The 17,624-nt window shown below is 41.5% G+C and overlaps 2 protein-coding genes across 9 annotated transcripts in view; one reads left to right on the plus strand and one right to left on the minus strand.

Moving 5' to 3' along the window:
- Nucleotides 1–319, minus strand: part of col4a5 (collagen, type IV, alpha 5 (Alport syndrome)) — a 57,682-nt gene extending 57,363 nt beyond the window's left edge. For all 3 annotated transcript variants that reach the window (XM_008435139.2, XM_008435138.2, XM_008435137.2), the window contains exon 1: nucleotides 10–319. In XM_008435139.2, the coding sequence (XP_008433361.1) occupies nucleotides 10–99 (90 nt within the window). In that variant the 5' untranslated portion in view covers nucleotides 100–319. The remainder of the gene's footprint in view (nucleotides 1–9) is intronic.
- A 167-nt stretch (nucleotides 320–486) lies between these two features.
- col4a6 (collagen, type IV, alpha 6) overlaps nucleotides 487–17,624 on the plus strand; it is a 150,720-nt gene continuing 133,582 nt past the window's right edge. For 5 of the 6 annotated variants that reach the window (XM_008435132.2, XM_008435130.2, XM_008435133.2 and 2 more), the window contains exons 1-3: nucleotides 807–2,524; nucleotides 2,681–2,798; nucleotides 3,015–3,060. In XM_008435132.2, coding sequence (XP_008433354.2) covers nucleotides 2,788–2,798; nucleotides 3,015–3,060 — 57 coding nt within the window. In that variant the 5' untranslated portion in view covers nucleotides 807–2,524; nucleotides 2,681–2,787. The other variant, XM_017310493.1, reaches the window with a different exon arrangement.

Raw genomic sequence — 17,624 nt, forward strand, 5'->3', positions numbered from 1 at the left:
CGCACTTACCGCAGAGTCGGATAGTTGTATGGTGGCGTACAGTACGAGCCAAATCACAACCCAGGCAGGCTGTCGCAGGCGCCTCAAGCCTCTAGTCATCTTCAGAGGAGGGAAAACTGCGATCCACCTGCGTTACCGACACACAGACCCGTCTCTCTATGTGCGTGTCATGTCTCTGTGCGCCAATCTCCGTCTGCAGACTCGGCCCGTCGGACGCAGAAAGTGTGAGCAGAAAGGCGCTCACTCCTGCGGCTTGTTGCTGCGCTCACAGAGCGAGATCCTGTAGTGATCCTGGCTCTGGCAACGGTGCGCCTCTGCAGTTCACCCCCCACCCCTCCTCCTCCCGTCCCCCTTCCCCACTCGATTTCCCTCCCCTCGACTCGCAGCGCCAACTTTTGCCCACCCCGGATGTGCGGCGACTCCGACACTCTTGAGCGCAGTGATTTGTGTTCCGCATGCATCTGGAACAGAAAAAAGGAGTGCATAAAAAAATAATAATAATAATAATATGTATGTAATCTAATGCCAAACTTACTTTCAGGTGTGGATCGTTCAGTTCAGATCGGGTTTCCTTTCAAATGACAAGAAAATAACTATCACGTCCCGATATGCGCGGATGGATACCACTTTGCGCCCAAAAACGACTGCGCGTGGAAGAAAAAAATAAAAGTGTCTTGACATTTTCCCTTTAATTTTTCTGTTAGTCTGGGCATGTTGCATTCCTGTGGGATTTTTAAAGGTCACCCTTTTCCACTTTTGATCCTTTGCAGGTGGATGGAGATGACACGAGTGGCAGGTGAGCCGGACGTCTCGGAGAGGCTGCTGCTCATTGAAATCAGTGTGAATCATCAGATTGCCATCTGTTTTGCTCGCAGGTGAAGTTGTCCGCTTTGGTTTTAGTTTCATCATTTACGCAGCCACGCAAATCAAAATTCGAGACTTTTGGCCACATTTTCAAACTTTTCAAATGTTTTCTATCCAATTTATTTATTTTTGCTTTCATGAAAGGATAGAACAGAAAAGAAAACGACACGACATGTTGTTCACTGTTCTCACTGGATATGTTAAGCTTTTGCAGTCATTTAGCTACAAGTTTACAGCCTAAGGAGGAAGCTAACTGTGCTAACGAGCTAAACAATCGAATATGAACAGATATGTTCTCTGTTAGTGAGTCAAAAACAATAGATACTGTTTCTGAGCAACTCAGATTTTCAGGGAGTTTGTTCCACAGCCGAGAAAGGTAGAAACTTACCATCTTCTTGTTTAGTTCTGGTCCAGTGAACACAGTCTGAGTGAACATCTCTGATAGTTTATGGGATAAATCTACCCCGTTTACAAACAGGTGGCCAGTGCAGCTGCCTGACTTTTTTTTTTAAATTTATTTATTTATTTATTACAGAGACTACCAAATTAAGCCTGTTGAAGATAAAATCAAACTGTATCAATGCTTTCTTATCAGTATTATTTTTGGTTGAATGCTGATCTTTCACTTTAATAGGACTTTTGGCCACCAAAAACGGTGACCTCTGCTTCCTACTCATCCGTTTATTAATATCGCGACACATCGACTCGAATACGGCAATGTGGTGACAAAAAAATGGGATTTGTTTCATTGGCATATGAAAGGAAAGAGGTAATGGAGTGGGACTAGGTATATTGAAGAAAAGTGGCCCGAGAATACAGCCTTGAGGAACCTCACATGTGATCTTGTGAGAGTTTACATTGTTTCCGATCCACATTTTAACTCGGAGTTGGAGCAAATGGAGATGTCTCACATAAATATGACATCAATGAGCTAGAAAAAAAATGACAAAAATCACCAATTGAGATCCTGCTTTACAGATGAAGCATTATTCAGATTCAAGCAGGAGGATGACGTCATCGGCATAAAAGATACATCAACAGGCTGTTAAAAACAGTGTTGAAGGTTCGGGTCAAGATGGATAAAAATAGAGCACTAGAGCTAAAAGAGGACTGTTTGCAACTTGAGTAACTCACCATGACTATGTGTGGCGTGCAAACAGACCTGACTCCTGCCTGCTTTGTGGTGCTCCACAATTAAATCATGATAACAGAAAGCAATTTTAAAAATGTAAGTTTTCATGTATTTTTTTCTAGACTTGGTAGTATTTGTGCAACATTAATACATACTAAATGATAAAGAAAACAATATACATAAAAAAAAAACTAAATTGTTCAGTCTGCGATTTTATCGTAATGCAAAAAAAGTTTTGGCACTTTTTTTATGGGATAAACGCGAGATCGGTGAACCACTCCTGATGGCAGAGTTTCAGCTTTGATTTCAGACGGTGTGCTTTTGCATTCTCGGTTATAGAGGCGCTGACACGTGCTTTAGTGTGTGTATGTGTGCGTGAGGAGGAGTGTGTGTGTGCGTGTGTGTGTGTGTGTGTGTGTGTGTGTTGGAACGTGTGGCCCCTCCTCCGCCCCTCCGCTGCTTTTCGCCGCAGAGCCGAGAGCGCAGCAGCTCGGAGAGCGCAGCAGCCTGTGCACCGCTTTGACTTCGGTGAGTGGGAACAAACTTCTTACTTGTTGGCCAGATTTCTGTTCATGTTTTTTCGGTTACATTTGCAGCGCGCGCGCGCGCGCGGAACTGGCGGAGGGGGTGGGGGGTCTCAGTTTCAGCGGAGGGACTACTTTGTCTCTTCTTATCTCCGTGTAGATGACACAGGAGTAGAAGTTTTGGAGCTGCCGATGAGCGCGTTTGAGGTGCTTCCTGCTGGCGAAGAGAGGGGGAACTAATCTGTGGCAGCCAGGCGGATAACAAAAATGAAATTGCTGTAAGAATACTTTTCTTCTTTTTTTTTGTCTTTTCTTTTTTGTTGTTGTGCAAAAATCCCCGTGCGAACTAATAATGCCCCAGCATGCAGCTGTGCGGTGCACGATCACAGCTCCAGTGCAGGTCATCTGCCAGGGGAAAAAAACAAACAAAAAAAAAAACCTCCCTCACATAACTCTAATAAAGTAAACCAAAATGTTTCTCCCTCCGTTTGCAGGATCTGTGTGCTGACTGTCTCCTGTGTGCTGAGATCTACCCACGGAGTAAGTACCAGTTGTTTCCAGGCTGCTGTTGGTCCTGCAGGTGAAGCGGCTCTCCGCGTGCTTTATGAGCCGCTCACACAGCACATTGTTGATGTATGTTTAAACCACTGCTGCTCGCGTAGATCAGCGAAAAATGTGCCCAACTTAGTTGAAAACCAAAGATAAAAGGCGACGGTTGTGTTTTTTTTTTTTTTTCGCGCAAAGCCTCTCAAAATGTCTTACCTGCCTTTTAAGTTTTGTTATTTTCCCTTTACAGTTTAGAATTGATTTAAATGAGTGTTAAATGACACTTTTGTTGGTCATGTTATCGATGAATTATTCCTATTTTGTGTCTTAGTTGTGTGTATCACTTCATTGAAAGCTTCCAATGAAGCTGCGTTTAAATGCAGCCGTGGGCGCAGTTAATAGAGCTGATATTTGAGTGGACCCGCTCACGCTCATTTGCATTGTAAGCCCCGCGCTCTTCATGAATATTTATGAGGTTAATTAGCGCTTGTCTAAGCCACACCTTTTAGCTCGGCAGCATACTTCAGACATTTTTTGACGCTCCTATAATTTTCTCTGCCTCTTTCTTGTACCGTCGCTTCCCAAAGCAGGGCATCCCTGGTGTAAAGTTACGAAAATGACAGCTGAAGAATAAACATTAGAAGAGATGGAGGACAATACAATTTATAATGGACCAGCATAAAGAAGTGCATCGTGTAGAACTGGAAGGGTAGTCTAAAATATTATCTATTTGCTTTTAGAAGCAGCCCACTATTAAAATCTGCTCCTGCTGTATGTAATTTGAACTCGGCATGTAATTAGCAAAACATGTGGAGGAATGTCCTCTGATCAGATGAGACCGCAATTCAACTTTTTAGGTAACAGGCAAAATGTTCGATGTGGTAGAAAACTCCGTGTCACCCTGAATACACCGTCCCCACAGTGAAGCAAGGTGGTGGCAGCATCATGGTGTGGGGGATGCTTTTCTTCAGCAGGGTCAGGGAAGCTAGGTAGAGTTGATGGGAAGATAATGGAGATAATTATAGGGGGAAAAAAACTGGAAGAAAACCATGAAGAGACTGAAGGACATCAACTCAATTCGATATTTATGTGTTAGAATGGTCCAGTCAAAGTCCAGACCCAACCCTTAAAAATGCCTCCGAAACTCAATGGAGAATTATATGTGATTTTCTTTCCACTTTGTGTTGGTGAATGATGACTTTTTGGATGTAGTATGTTATGAATACTTTAGCATACTGCACATTAACCTGATTATGCTTTAATTGTAGCGCATGTTTCTAATATTTGCTTCCATATGAGACATTTTAATTATTTGTCAATTATCAGCGAGCCTAATTAAAGGAACAATGCTCTACAAGTGTAGAAAATTAGATAAAATGTGTCCATAATTTACTAATTAACATGTGGCCAGCTTTGCATGAGAGCAAAATCGATTCATTCTTTCCACGTTTTTCAGGTTTCATTCATGGGAGAAAGGGTTAAAATAGTATTTATTTGGTGATTAATAACTGGGTTTATATCTGAGTTTCAGTTAAAGAAAGACAAAAAATAGATGAAAATAGGTCACCAAGAGGAATTTATTTGTCAGCTGAAAATCAAGTAAGCAGAGTGATGGAAAACCTCCCGTGTCTCAACACAAATCAGCTGATTGAGCTGCATTGACTTTAAATTGACCCCTCCACCCCCAGCACCACCTCCCTGATTGTTTTGCAGTGTGTGTGTGTGTGTGTGTGTGCAATTGGCTAATTGATGGATGTGTAGGGGCAATGAATGATGCATTACTTGGGTGGTCTGTGCCTATAGGCATATAAATTGCATCCTTTGTAAATAAAGCCCAAAGTTTGTTTTGAGAAAAAAATAAATGCAATCTGAGTTTGACTATAAGTTGACAAAATGTCTTTATAAGATGTCATCAGAATCGGCACAGAAGAACGAGCATGAACGCACATCGTTTCTCTGTCACTAATAATGATCTTATTACAATCACATATTCTGAGACGATGTTATTGAAAAGTGTCAGATGTCGTATAAAGTTGTGAATCTAAGGTGGTTACTAAGCATCATGGCAGAATCATGTTGTGGGGATTTCATGGTATTTCAAAAAAATAAACTTTTCCGGATCATTATAAACTTCACAAATGACGATATTTGTCAGTGCTGTGAAATGAACAATTCAAATAAGCTAACAGTCGTTTTCTCCTGTAGTTTATTTGTTGCGACAATGCCATCTCCCCCTACCTACTGGTGTCATGGATATTTAGCATAAATGTTACCTAATTATTTTATTTTATTTTTTCCAAACTGAGGGAAAATACCCGACTCTACTAAGAGTCAGGTATTTTTTGTTTGCTGCTAGCATGTTTTATTAGCTTTGGTTGAAACTCGCTAGCTACAGCGCGCTATAAGTTAGCCACACAGCAAAACCAGCCAGAAGTTTTCATACAAACCATTTAGGAACCCTCCAGACTTTTAAAACAAAGATGTTTTAATCTTTGTCTCTCGTTTTAGTCTGTACGTTAAATAAGCATTTGTTTCAGGAGGGAGGAAGTTGGAAGTTTTATCTTTTAACATGTCAGCGAACACACAAACATGGACTGTGCTGGCGGTTCAGTTGGTCTATTGGGTTGACACAGATGTTGGTGCAGGGAAAACATCACATGCAGGTGAGGAGGAACGGCCGGGAGAGCAGAGGCATGATGGCGGGAACACAGCGGTGGAAAAGTCAAAAAGAGTTGGCACAAGCGATTGGAACCGCAGGAATTAAGACTTCGTATTGCGTTTTGGTTCAGCTGGACATCACTGTTTGTTTTGTCTTGCTAGTTTTAAGGGTTTGAAATGAAAACTAGTGTGTTAATGTTATTTCAGAGCCGTCCTCCTGGCCAGGCAAGTAAAAAAAAAAAAAAAATAATCTAAACATGTATTTATTTAACTATAAAACCACTAAGGATATATAGGCCTCAGTGACTGATAGTGCTGTAGCTTAAAAGTTTCTCAACATTTGAATCATATTAAATATATAAAATACTTTTTTGCATATACTTTACAGGAAAAAATTTACTCAAACTGAAAGATTTTTTCTTTAAAAAAATTCTGTGTATGATAAAAAGCTGATTTTTTTTTTTCCCAATGTTTTTTGCACATTTGAAAAGGCAGCCAGCCTTCACCCCATGATGACGTTAGATATTTTTAAATCCACAGTAAGTAGGAACCAATGCTGTATATGTGACTTTTTGGTTCCTAAAACAGTTCCCTCCGGATTCCTCTGACCCTTGGTGAGACTTGTCTCCTGCTCCCTGCAGGTGCCACGGGGTGGAACATTCCACTGAGGGTTGATTTGTGGGTCCCCCATTCTCTTATTTCATTTTCTCAGGCGCTCATCCACTCATTGGTTTCTCCTCCAACAGCCAGTTCTTTACCAATTGATCCTCAAAGCAAATCAAAGCTAGTTGTCGGAGGATCTTTTGGTGAGCTTTTGTGTTGCTCCTGTTTGGTTTCCTTCAGCCAAACGAACATTCTTCCCATGTTCAGATTTATAAATTTGACATGTTCTGCAATTAATACAACGTTTCTTGGAATGTGTGCAGAAATATTGGGGATTGTTGTGAAGTTTATGACTTTTTGTCTCGAAAACCCGCATGAATGTTGACGATGCGGGTCAGAAGGCGATTAAACACGCTTAGGATAAAGTTCTGAAGGTGTTTTGAGTTGAGGCGCAGAGGCGAGTGGAAAATCTGATCTGAGAAGGAGGACTGGATGTTTGGTTTGACTGGATGCTGCTGCTCCGTTTCGGTCTTCAGTCTGGCTCTTAAACTCTTCAGGATCGTTTTCATCCCTCCCTTTTTTTATTCCCATTTTTGTGGATACCGTCTCAGTTGTAGCATAAACTAAAGTTAATTTCATCACGTAGACCAGGGGTGCCCAACGTGGGTCCTCGAGGGCCGGCATCCTGCATGTTTTCGTTCTCTCCTTGGTTTAACGCACCTGGATCAAATGATGGCTCCTTAGAGGCCTAAGAGGAACATAGACAAGCTGAGGAGGTTGTTACCAGGGACAGAACCAAAACATGCAGGATGTCGGCCCTCGAGAACCGACTTTGGACACCCCTGAAGTAGACGGTAAATTTACGGCCATTCTTCACTCGGAGAAAGGCCGAAACATCTTTGTCGCTGAGCGTATTGGGAACCACATAAACCACATATAGCAGCTTCAACGTACTCTTAAAAAGCCTCCGTTGTTCCTCTCCCACACCCACATCTAAGAGTCTGCGACCTGTGTGGCTCACGCAAGCAGTGGAGCATGTCTCCCCCGTCCCTATAAAATCCCGTGTTTGTGAATGTGTCGGTGCAGGTGTGATGAAAGACATCTTGAGCTTGGCTTTACGCGGGGGAATACCCCGAGGTATGAAACGATTCAGGTGAGCACGCTGGCTTTTCGGCTTTTGTAGCACTGCTCCCCCCCGTGTACGCAGACGGTCTAAAGCCAGCTGTTCAGTGAAGGCCTCTGAGGTTTGTTAGAGGACATCAGTGAACAAACGGCATCACGGAGACCAAAGAACGAGCTTTTCACTAGGGATCCGATACCGATATCGACATCAGAGGTTCAATATCGGTCAGTACCGATCCGGTATTAAAAAACATTGCTGAAATGTCTTGAAACATTTTAAACACGGACATAAATGTACTGAATTTACATAACTCTGTACCAGTACAGCACACTTAAATACACCTTAAGCTTCAAACATGTAAAAACAACAACTTTAATTTATTCAGTTGGTGCAATTAGCAGTAAAACAGCCAATGTAAAATAAATCATAAAGAAACTGACAAAAACAGCAGATTGACTAACTTGGTCAAATATTATGAAAGAAAACCTTCTTTTACATGGTTCAGAAATTGCAATTATTAATTCTAAATATAACGTAGGATAAATGATAAATAGCTCGGAGCACAAAACATAGAATTAGACTGAATAGATTTGAAATTGTAATTGCACATAGAAATTATTCTACAAATGCATCTCATACCCTTCAAATTGGTTCTTGCAAAAACTCAAAAATGATATTTGACTTCTAATTTACGATAATGGGCTACTTTTTGTTGGTCTTTCACGTAAAATTCAAACAAAATATATTGAAGCTTGTGGCAGTGACGTGGGAAGACGTTAAAAAGTTAAACCAGTCCAACTTGACGTTGGAGAGGAACCACCTTTTTTTTTAAAAACAAAAAAACAGGAACAAAATCAGCAGCAGAACTAAGATTAGGCGTCCCAGATGTAAACCCTGTTGGATCTCAGACGTCCTGAATCTGCTAAACCGCCCACATCCCGACTCGTCCTCCGTCGTGGTTTGAAGTTGTTAAACAATGATTGCTCTCACCTGCTTCCTTTGGTTCATGTGGTTTCGCTGCTTTTCATTTGCAGAACCTCATTCTGTTTGAGAGAGATTGAGATGGAGTTGGCTGCAGATTTTTTTGAAGGAGACGTTTCAGGCGTCAGAGGTTGACGTTCAGATGTCTTTGCTTTTGTACAAATTAGTTTTTTTTTTATGTTTGACTTGTGCAGACATAAAAAAAAAAAAATCGGACTCAGTGTCGTCTGTGGAATCCATCACAGGTTTGTTTACAACATCCAGAAGCCAAATAAAAAGTGGATTTTTTTTGTTGCTCTGTTAGCGTGGTGGTTCATTTGGAACTGGAGGCGCCATCATCCCCATAGCTCTGCGCCAGGGTCTGTTTTAAATGGATGAGGGCCCAGTTTTGGTGCCCTGTCCAAAAGAAAAACAAAAATAAAAAAAATAAAAAGTTTCCTCCATGCAAACTAGAGACATTAATAGGTAGGACTGCTTTAGCAGGTTCAACCCTTCCCATGTGAGATGGCGCCATGTTGCAATATTTGAGATTTTTCTACATTAATAATAATGTGACAATACTGAAACAACGCGCTTCATGTGAGCAAATGAGTTTTATATAAATTATAGTAAACCATGCATTCATTACAAAAACATTCTAAATTTTTGGGCCGCCCCACAAATGATGATGCCCTGGGTTACTGCCCCTGTAGGCTCTTTCTCCTGCGCGGCTCGGCGCAGCCACCTTCAGGCATCCAGATCAACCCCCCCTCCTCTTCTTTAGACGGAGCCACCGCTGTCAGTTTGTCCCCCGATTGGTCGCGGTGACCCCAGAGGTCAGAGTGCGTCTGAGCACAAAACGGGAGGGGCCGGGGGAGGGTTGTAGCCGCAGTGACCTGTTAGCAAGCTGCCGCCTGCTCTGCTGCAGCTCGTACAGTCGTATGCTTTTGCTGTCTTTGATGAGAGGAGGATGAGCAACAGCAGCCAGCTGTAATAAAAGAGAGAGAAAGAGAGCGAGGTGGAATCCTCCCGTCTTTCCTCAGGGACTTGTGAAGGTCTGACAGGGGAGCTGAGGTGGAGCAGCTTCACGTTGCCTGGATGCTCAGTGAGAGTGTTGCCTTGGCTTGTTCGGCGTGCCAGATCCATTCAGCTGCCCCCCCCCCCCATCCCCTCTTTACCTCCCAATCATCAGGCCTGTTTGCACTTGAGAGGGATTACATTTCCAATGTTTTGTTTGCAGGGGTTTCTCTTGGATCCGTCTTTCATGCTTCCCTTTCTTGTTTTTCTTTCCCGATGTCAAGTTTCCTTTCCACCTTGCCGACGTCCATGTTTAGCCCCACATGTGGCACCTCATGGGTTAAACCGGGGGCACCTGGCACGCTCCGAAATTAAGATTAAAGTCGTTTGGTATGTTTGATTTCTTACGCATCGTTGGGAATAGGATTTCTTTATTCGTGATACACTACAAAAACACAAAATCTTACAAAGTGATTTCTAGTGGAAATGTCTTGGTGCTCTTGAAATAAGACAAAACTAACTGAAACTTTTCTGTAAAATGTAAGAGCTTTTTTTAAAGTCAACAATTCTTTAATATTGATAAAAAAGTGCTACACCCACTGGCAGATAATTTCACTTATAACTTGGAAAAAATGTCTTATTACAAATGACTTGAAACAAGCCCTATATCTTGCAGAGAAGTTACTTTTAAATTAGTTTTGTCTTATTTCAAGTGTTGAAATACACTTACTTTGTAAAATTTTGTGCTTTTGCAGTGGCTTATGTTGATGAGTTATTATGTGTAATTTAGCAATTTTGTGTTTTGTTTTTTTTCCAATTATTTTTTTTAAACATTACTTTGTAGCTGGTACATCAAAGTTACTCCAAGACTCCATCAACAACTCATCCAGGGGTCACCTAAGAACCGAGAACCGCTTTGTCTCGTTTTAGGCCAATTTTCATGTTTCAAAAGCAAGAAAAATACAAAGTGTTTCCATGGAAACACAAAGACCTGCCTCACTGTTTGTAAAAAAATACCTCCATGTTGATTGCCAAGTTGTCATAGTCCAGACACAAATCTGATTAACTCAGATCAGGTTTAACTCTGAGGTGATTTCTCGCTTTTTCTTCTTTGTCAGATATTTGATATTGCGTCTGTCAGTGACTATAAATGTCAAACAGACGTAAATGTTTCATTCAGTGTGTTTGCATGTCTGGAATTTGTAATATCTCTCTTTTCTCTGGTGCTGCATGTGCGCTTTGACCACATCAACCGATTTTCTCAATAATTTTCTGCTTCTTAGTTGCTTTAGTGATGCTGTGAAAAAAGCAACAATAAAATGGTTTATATTCAAACAGATTATTTGTCCATTTTGAATTGATCAAAAAAAAAAAGGGCCGTATCCTCCAGCGTCCATTGTAAACCTCGTCACAACTTCCCTTATGTGTGCTCTATGTGGTTTAGCTCTACCTTTAGCATGCTGGTGTCACTTTAAACTGAGCTCATTTGAAAAGCTTGTCTTCAGCTCTCTGTTGAATCAAACAGTAAATCAGAAAAAAGTGGAGTCTTTACATCCCATTTGTTGAATTGAGTTTAACCCTAGTGGTCACACTGCTTCATATCAGCATTTTGAGACATTGTAGTCGTAGCATTAGTCACAAACATGTTAAGAATGTCTCTGATTCAGGCCATCCATCCATCCATTTTCTTTACACCCTTGTCCCTTAGTGGGTTAGGAGGGTTGCTGGTGCCCATCTCCTGCTAATGTTCCGGGCGAGAGGCAGGGGTCACCCTGGACAGGTTGCCAGTCTGTCGCAGGGCAACACAGAGACACACAGGACAAACAACCACGCACGCACGCACGCACGCACGCACGCACGCACGCACACACACACCTAGGGAGATTTTAGACAGACCAATGAACCTAACAGTCATGTTTTTGGACTGTGGGAGCTCTGATTCAGGCATTTTTACTAAGACCAACTATTTAAGAGTTCAAATATCTGTGAAAACGGCTAATAACTATGAATCTTGCTCGGAGCTGCTGTTTCTGTGCTCTTATTCAATAAGATCCAAACATTTTGTTTATTTTTATCTTTTTGTTCATATTGAAACCACAAACTTCAGTGTATTTTAATGGGATTTGGTGTAAAAGGACCAAAAAAAAAGTGGTGCAAAGTGGAACAAGAAGAATAGAAATATGCAAACTATGGCATGTATTGATAGCCCCTCAGCATTGTGGTGCCACCACCTTGTCCTAACGTGTCGTCTTAACTGACCAAGGGGTCTTAAGGTGGCAGTTGGTTGCTCTGGATTTTATTCCGGAGTATCAGAATAAAAGGGGGATCAATGCAAATGCACTCGGTAGTCTTTCAATTGTTTTCCTTCTGCGTCATTAGCTGCGTTTCCGTTACAAATGTGTTCAAACCTTTGTCAAAACTTATCAAGTTTTTTTTTTGTGTTTTTTTTTTTCAGAAATTGCAGTGTTTCTAGGAAGCAAATTTATTTTCACTATTTCAAATTGTGCCGTTGTTTGGCCAATGGAAACTCATCCAGCGTTATGCATTCCTCTGTTTTGATCATAAAATCCTGATAAAGTCAAATTCTGGTGTTAATGTGACAGCATGTCTGTATTCTAACTGCAGCCAGGTCATGAAACTTGGATGTACTCGGGTGGAAAGTTGCAGCTTTTTCTCAGTTCCTTACAGGCGGTTTGAATGAAAGAAGTTCAGGGGATTCAATCCGGAGATTCCAACCATTTCTTCCCAAATTGCTCCCGCAAACCCCCCAGCTGCAGCCGACCGAGATGGGAGCTCTATCATTGGCACATCAGATGCTTCAGTCATTGTCTGCTATTACCGCCTCACTGTGTCTCGGCCTGTCCCTGTAATTACGAATACTTCCGCTCTGTTTTTCCATCGCTCGTAGCCACCTCTCTCTCTCTCTCTCTCCTCTTCTTCTTCTTCTTCTCAAGCCGGGTAATTGGGACGGCCTTAAGTTCTCCGCTCAAACACCTGGCTCTAATGCGCAGGATCAACTTTCCTTTTGGGCTTTTTGAATAATCTTTTCAGCCACTGCTCTCTGGGTGTTCACCTCCTTCGACTGGAGCAGCTGGCGAAGGTGATGATGTCATTTGTTTTTCGGAAAACAACATGTGAAGCTCGGGAGGTGCAGCAGCTTATTGCTGTAAATACAGACTTTACCAGAGTACTCCGACTTAATCTCTTTCTGGAGGATTTCCCATTAATACGTATGTTTTTTTTTTTGCTGAAAATTCGTTTGCCTTGTAATATTTTGGAAAGATAAAGTCTTTATGCTCCATTGAGCTAGATAAGCACGCGACGACAGCCATCTTTGTTTATGTTGTCGCCGTGCGTTGCCAAAAGTGTTCAAGCTTGGATGGATTTAATGGGAGTTAATATGACCAACACAAGCCGCGCGCAAGGAAATTACACGTTTTTCAAATTGGTTTTACAAGCACTAATCTTAAAAGTGTGGTGTACATGTGTTTTCAGCTCCTCTTATCTCATTTCTCTGGCTGCAGTTACGGCAACAAATCTTTCCGATTACGACTTCCTACTTTGCATATTCAGAGACCGAAAGTCTTCTTTAGAAAGTCGTTTGATCTCCATCTTTTTTTTTTTTTACATATTCATTTATTTGCAGTTTAAAATTAACATGTCTCACGTTGACATAAGGAAAAGTTTTGAATGAAAGGAGTAATTTGAAGAAGAAAAAAAACATATCTATCCCTTCTCTCAAAATAAATTTACTATACTATAGTAAGCATCAATCAACTGTCTGTTTAAATATATCTTTAAACACAAAATAGGTAATTGGTATTGATAAAGATAACAATAACAAAGAAAATACATGATCTTTGGTTTATTGCAAAAAAAAAAAATGTAGTAAAAAACATTTAAGTTTGTGGTTAAAGTGTGGCAAAATGTAGCAATTGTTTTATTTTCATATTTCTCTTTTCAACATAATTGATGCCGTCACAATCATCAGGTCAAAAGCAGCCTTCTTTTTATCTTTTGGTTTTTGCTGAAGCATCCTTTGGTAAATTTTTGTCCGTCACTGTCGTCCCACAGCTGCCATAAATCACATTATCTCCCCAATTTGTCTTGTAGGCCTCCCCAGAGGCCAAAATACCACACAGGTCAAGTGTAATATAGTGAGCTTTGTAGCTGATTATGAAGCTGTTAGCGGTTAGCCGTGCCCTGCGGTTGAACCCTTATTGAAGACCATTCGTCATCCGAGAAGTGAATCTGCAGCCGTCCATCTCTGCTGCCGAGTCTCTCGTCTTTCCCTGTTGCTCCGTGGCTCCGCAGCTTGTATCTACGACGTGCGGAAAAAACCCGAAAAAAAAAACCTGTCGTGACCTCTCTGTGAACTCCTCTGCATCCTTTTTTTTCCTGACTCTTCAGGTATTTCGTGAGCGGAAATCCCGGAGCGGCCGAAACTCTTGTTTATGTGGGAGCGAAGCGGCCGCCGTTTAAAGTCCCCCACAGGGAGCGGCGGGTATTTTTGGGGACTGGGTCACGCCGTCCCGTGGCTGTCGTCCATAAAACCGCCTGGGCCGGCTGCTGGCAGCGCTGCGTCTTAACTCGCTAACCCTGGCCCAGTTTCTCTTCTGCTAACTCATGCTTGACTGTGGGACTGTTCAAGTGTAAGGCAACTTTTGGCATGCGCAACAAAGGGGTTCTTGTCATCCGTTTCTGACGTCGTTGACTTGATGTCAACATTTTTTTTTATAAAAAATCTTTTTTTTCACTTTTAAGATTTAAAAATGATTGTTAAAGTTGTTGCAAGAATTTCCTCTGAATCCTGACTCAGCTGTCCTGCAGCATCAAACCACCTGGCACCATTCCCTTAACTTCCCCCGTGCTTTTAGCTTTTACTTCAGTCATTATTAATTGAAGGGCCTCTAATTGTCCTCTGGCTCTGTGCCTCGCGGCCAAAGTGGCCTCAGAGGGCCACTAATGAGGAGGGACAGTCGATCATTGTGCCAGCCCCACGTTGCAGAACGTGGCGGCTCTCAGAGGGAACGTAAACTCCCGACTGTCATCTAAATGTTTCACCGGAACAACGTTTTAAGGTCTGACGTCCACGGCGAAGGAGTTGCGGTGTTTTGCGCCGGTTGTCGGTGTCCTATAACCGGGTGTTTGTCAACAGAGCCTGGTTGCCCTACATATTTATTCAGTGTGAGCTCGCTCTGGCCGCTCCTAAAAATAGGTTGCTCACTGACTGACCTGAGAGCAGTTTCAGCTGTTGGTAGGATAGAGAGAGTATGAGCATGACATTAACTCAAAGATTTACTCATACTTGCATAGATGTCAAATCTAAATGTTAGCTCTGTGAAATGTTTTGTGTTTTGGCTAATTCCACACATCTAATATGAAAAAAATATGTTTCTATGCTCCTTCGTGGGGGCGCCGATTTATGTTTTCGCATCCACCTGAATAATGTGTAGTTGCGCCCCATGGCTACCCATGGCACTTCAACAATATTACTTTACCTTTTATCTGGAAATAGTGTCTGTTTATTCTTGCCATACAGTCCTCTGTATTAATTATTGCTTGAAAGGTCTTGCCATACCAGTTTATTCCTCCTTATTTACTTTAGTTTCTTAGTTTATTCTTGCATTTTGTTCTTCATTCATTTCCATTTAGTTTCCTTTGATTAGTTTTATCCTCTCTTGGTTTATTGCTATGTCCACTTTAGTTTCTTTCCTGCTGCTAAATCATTATCATTTATTGACCATCAGTAATCTCATCACCTGCTGCGCTGCCTAATCGTCGTGTGTTTCACATCATGTGTTGATTTTTCACTGTTCAGCGTCGGATTCTCTGATGACTCAGAAGACGTCCAGCATTAGCATTATTAGCAACTGGTCTAATTTGTATGACTTCATTAAGCCACTAGAAAACTAGACGTAAACCAGATGAGAGAAAAAAAAAAAATCATATTTTTCCTTGAGCGTTTTTTAGCTCGTGAATTCACGTTTTTTACACGAATTTACATCTGTTTAGGTATTTTGATTTGAATAAAATCTGTGCAAAAGTTCTTTTAGACAAAAACAATATTTCTCCCCCGCCCCCAAATTAGCATGTTTTAATCAACCAACATAAACTCTAAGATGTTCATAAATGAACCGAAAACATATTTTTACTTTAAATTTACTTCCCCTACTTTAATTGACACAACATGGCTAAGAAACACAAATGCCTAGCATTAGCATCATCTTAGCATGATGATGCTAGGTTTGCATGCTCTCGTGGAGCAATTTACGCATCTTGTGTTGCAGTTGCCACGCCGCAGTGGAAAAAAAGAAAAACATATGTTCACTGCAACAAAGAATAAACCTGCATGCAAGTAATGCGCACCGCAAAGGACGTTTCTACATTCTTTACTTTATTGCACAAAACAACACGGGTGTGGCAAGGAGCAGTTTAACTTGCGTGATTTTCTCTGTCATCTCTCATCATTTAATATAACTGAGGGCTGCACTAAGCACTGCCTGCGGCAACTTTTTTTTTTTACCATATTGGCCGTTTGACACAGATGATAGATTCATGGCTCAGGGGACCGCGCTTGAACATAAAAGTCTTGAACGCTCCTAAAATCTGCAATGACACGGACACACACACACACACACACACACACACACACACACACACANCACACACACACACACACACACACACACACACACACACACACACACACACACACACACACACACACACACACACAGAGGGTGGATTAGTCATGACCAAGGATTGAAACCTGCAGGTGCAAACAGAATGAGCCAGATAGTGTCTGGTGTTATTTCTGCTCAGGTAGCAGATGAGGCGATACCGAGGGTTGAGTGGCAGATGTTTAGCGCTGTTATGGTAGCTGACATCTCCCATTCAGCTTGGGGTATAGATTTCCTTATCAAATGCAAATTTAGCTTCATTTTTAAACTTGACATGAACTCAGGTGTTTGCTCATATTTTTCTTCTTTAAATGCACAGATTTCCTAAACTTTGTTGACAGTGGCAGGCGGTAATGTCAACATACAGCATGTTTGTCCTTTTAGGCTGTGTAAAGGTGTGGAGGTACCTATAATATTATGTATACAGAGTAAGCTTACTATCTGCATATTTCATAGCATTTGCCCTCTTTTCTATCTATTTTGTTGACTGCACTCGAAAACCACCAGCAGCATTCCTGATTCCAGAAGATGGCATTTAGTAAACCGAAGTGTGTGTCAGACGGCGCGGGGACAGGTCTGGGCGCACAACCCGCCGGCCCGCGAGGGGTGACGGCCAATAAACCTCAGCCGGGGGGATGGAGGAGAGCATCAGGCACATTCCATGTCATCACCACAGCTACTGGGAGCACCTCCTCCATCGCTCTCGACCACCACCTCTCACCTCCGTTGCCCTATGGCTCCCGGAGGAGGTCACACACCTGTCTCCACTTCTTTCCTCCTCCACTTTGCCCGTTCTTCTTCTCTGCCGCTCTGCTCTCACAGGAACTCTTGGGCCCTGGGGTGTTTTGTTGAGCATTTTCAACTCTAGACTCTATTGAAGCACCAACATGAAGGAAACACTGCAAAGAGAAGTACACTGGTCTGGTTCCTAGTTCCTATCTTAGGACGCTTGAAATAAGACAAAGCTAGATTGCATGCAACTTTTCAGAAATATTTAGGAGCTTGCTTCAAGTCAATAATTCCTTAATATTGATGAAAACGTACTTGCTCCATTGGCAGATTATTTCACTTATAACGTGGGAAAAATGTCTTTAGAAATAATTTGCCAGTGAAACTAGTACCTTTGAAAAATCTTGAATTTATCTTAAAATTAGGAAATTCAAAGTGAATGCATACGTGCTTTTAGGTACAAAGGAAAACGTTAGAAATATTAATTTTATTTTTATGGCATAACTCATGAAATTGAAAATCTCAGTTTTGTTCTTTTTTTTTTAAAATTCTTTAAAGATTTTCTTGGTTGTTGTGAGTTTTTGGACCAAATTTAGAAGATGATAAGAGTGAAATGATAAAACTCCTCCAGGATAGTAAATAAATGTAACTTTGTGACATTTATTTATGTCACAAAGTTAATTGGCCCATTGTGTCATTTCCTGACCTGCGTGATTTTTATCTGTTTATGGATTTGGAAGTGTGTGTGTGTGTGTGTGTGTGTGTGTGTGTGTGTGTGTGTGTGT

Source organism: Poecilia reticulata, linkage group LG18 (assembly GCF_000633615.1).
Source record: "Poecilia reticulata strain Guanapo linkage group LG18, Guppy_female_1.0+MT, whole genome shotgun sequence".
Lineage (NCBI taxonomy): Eukaryota > Metazoa > Chordata > Actinopteri > Cyprinodontiformes > Poeciliidae > Poecilia > Poecilia reticulata.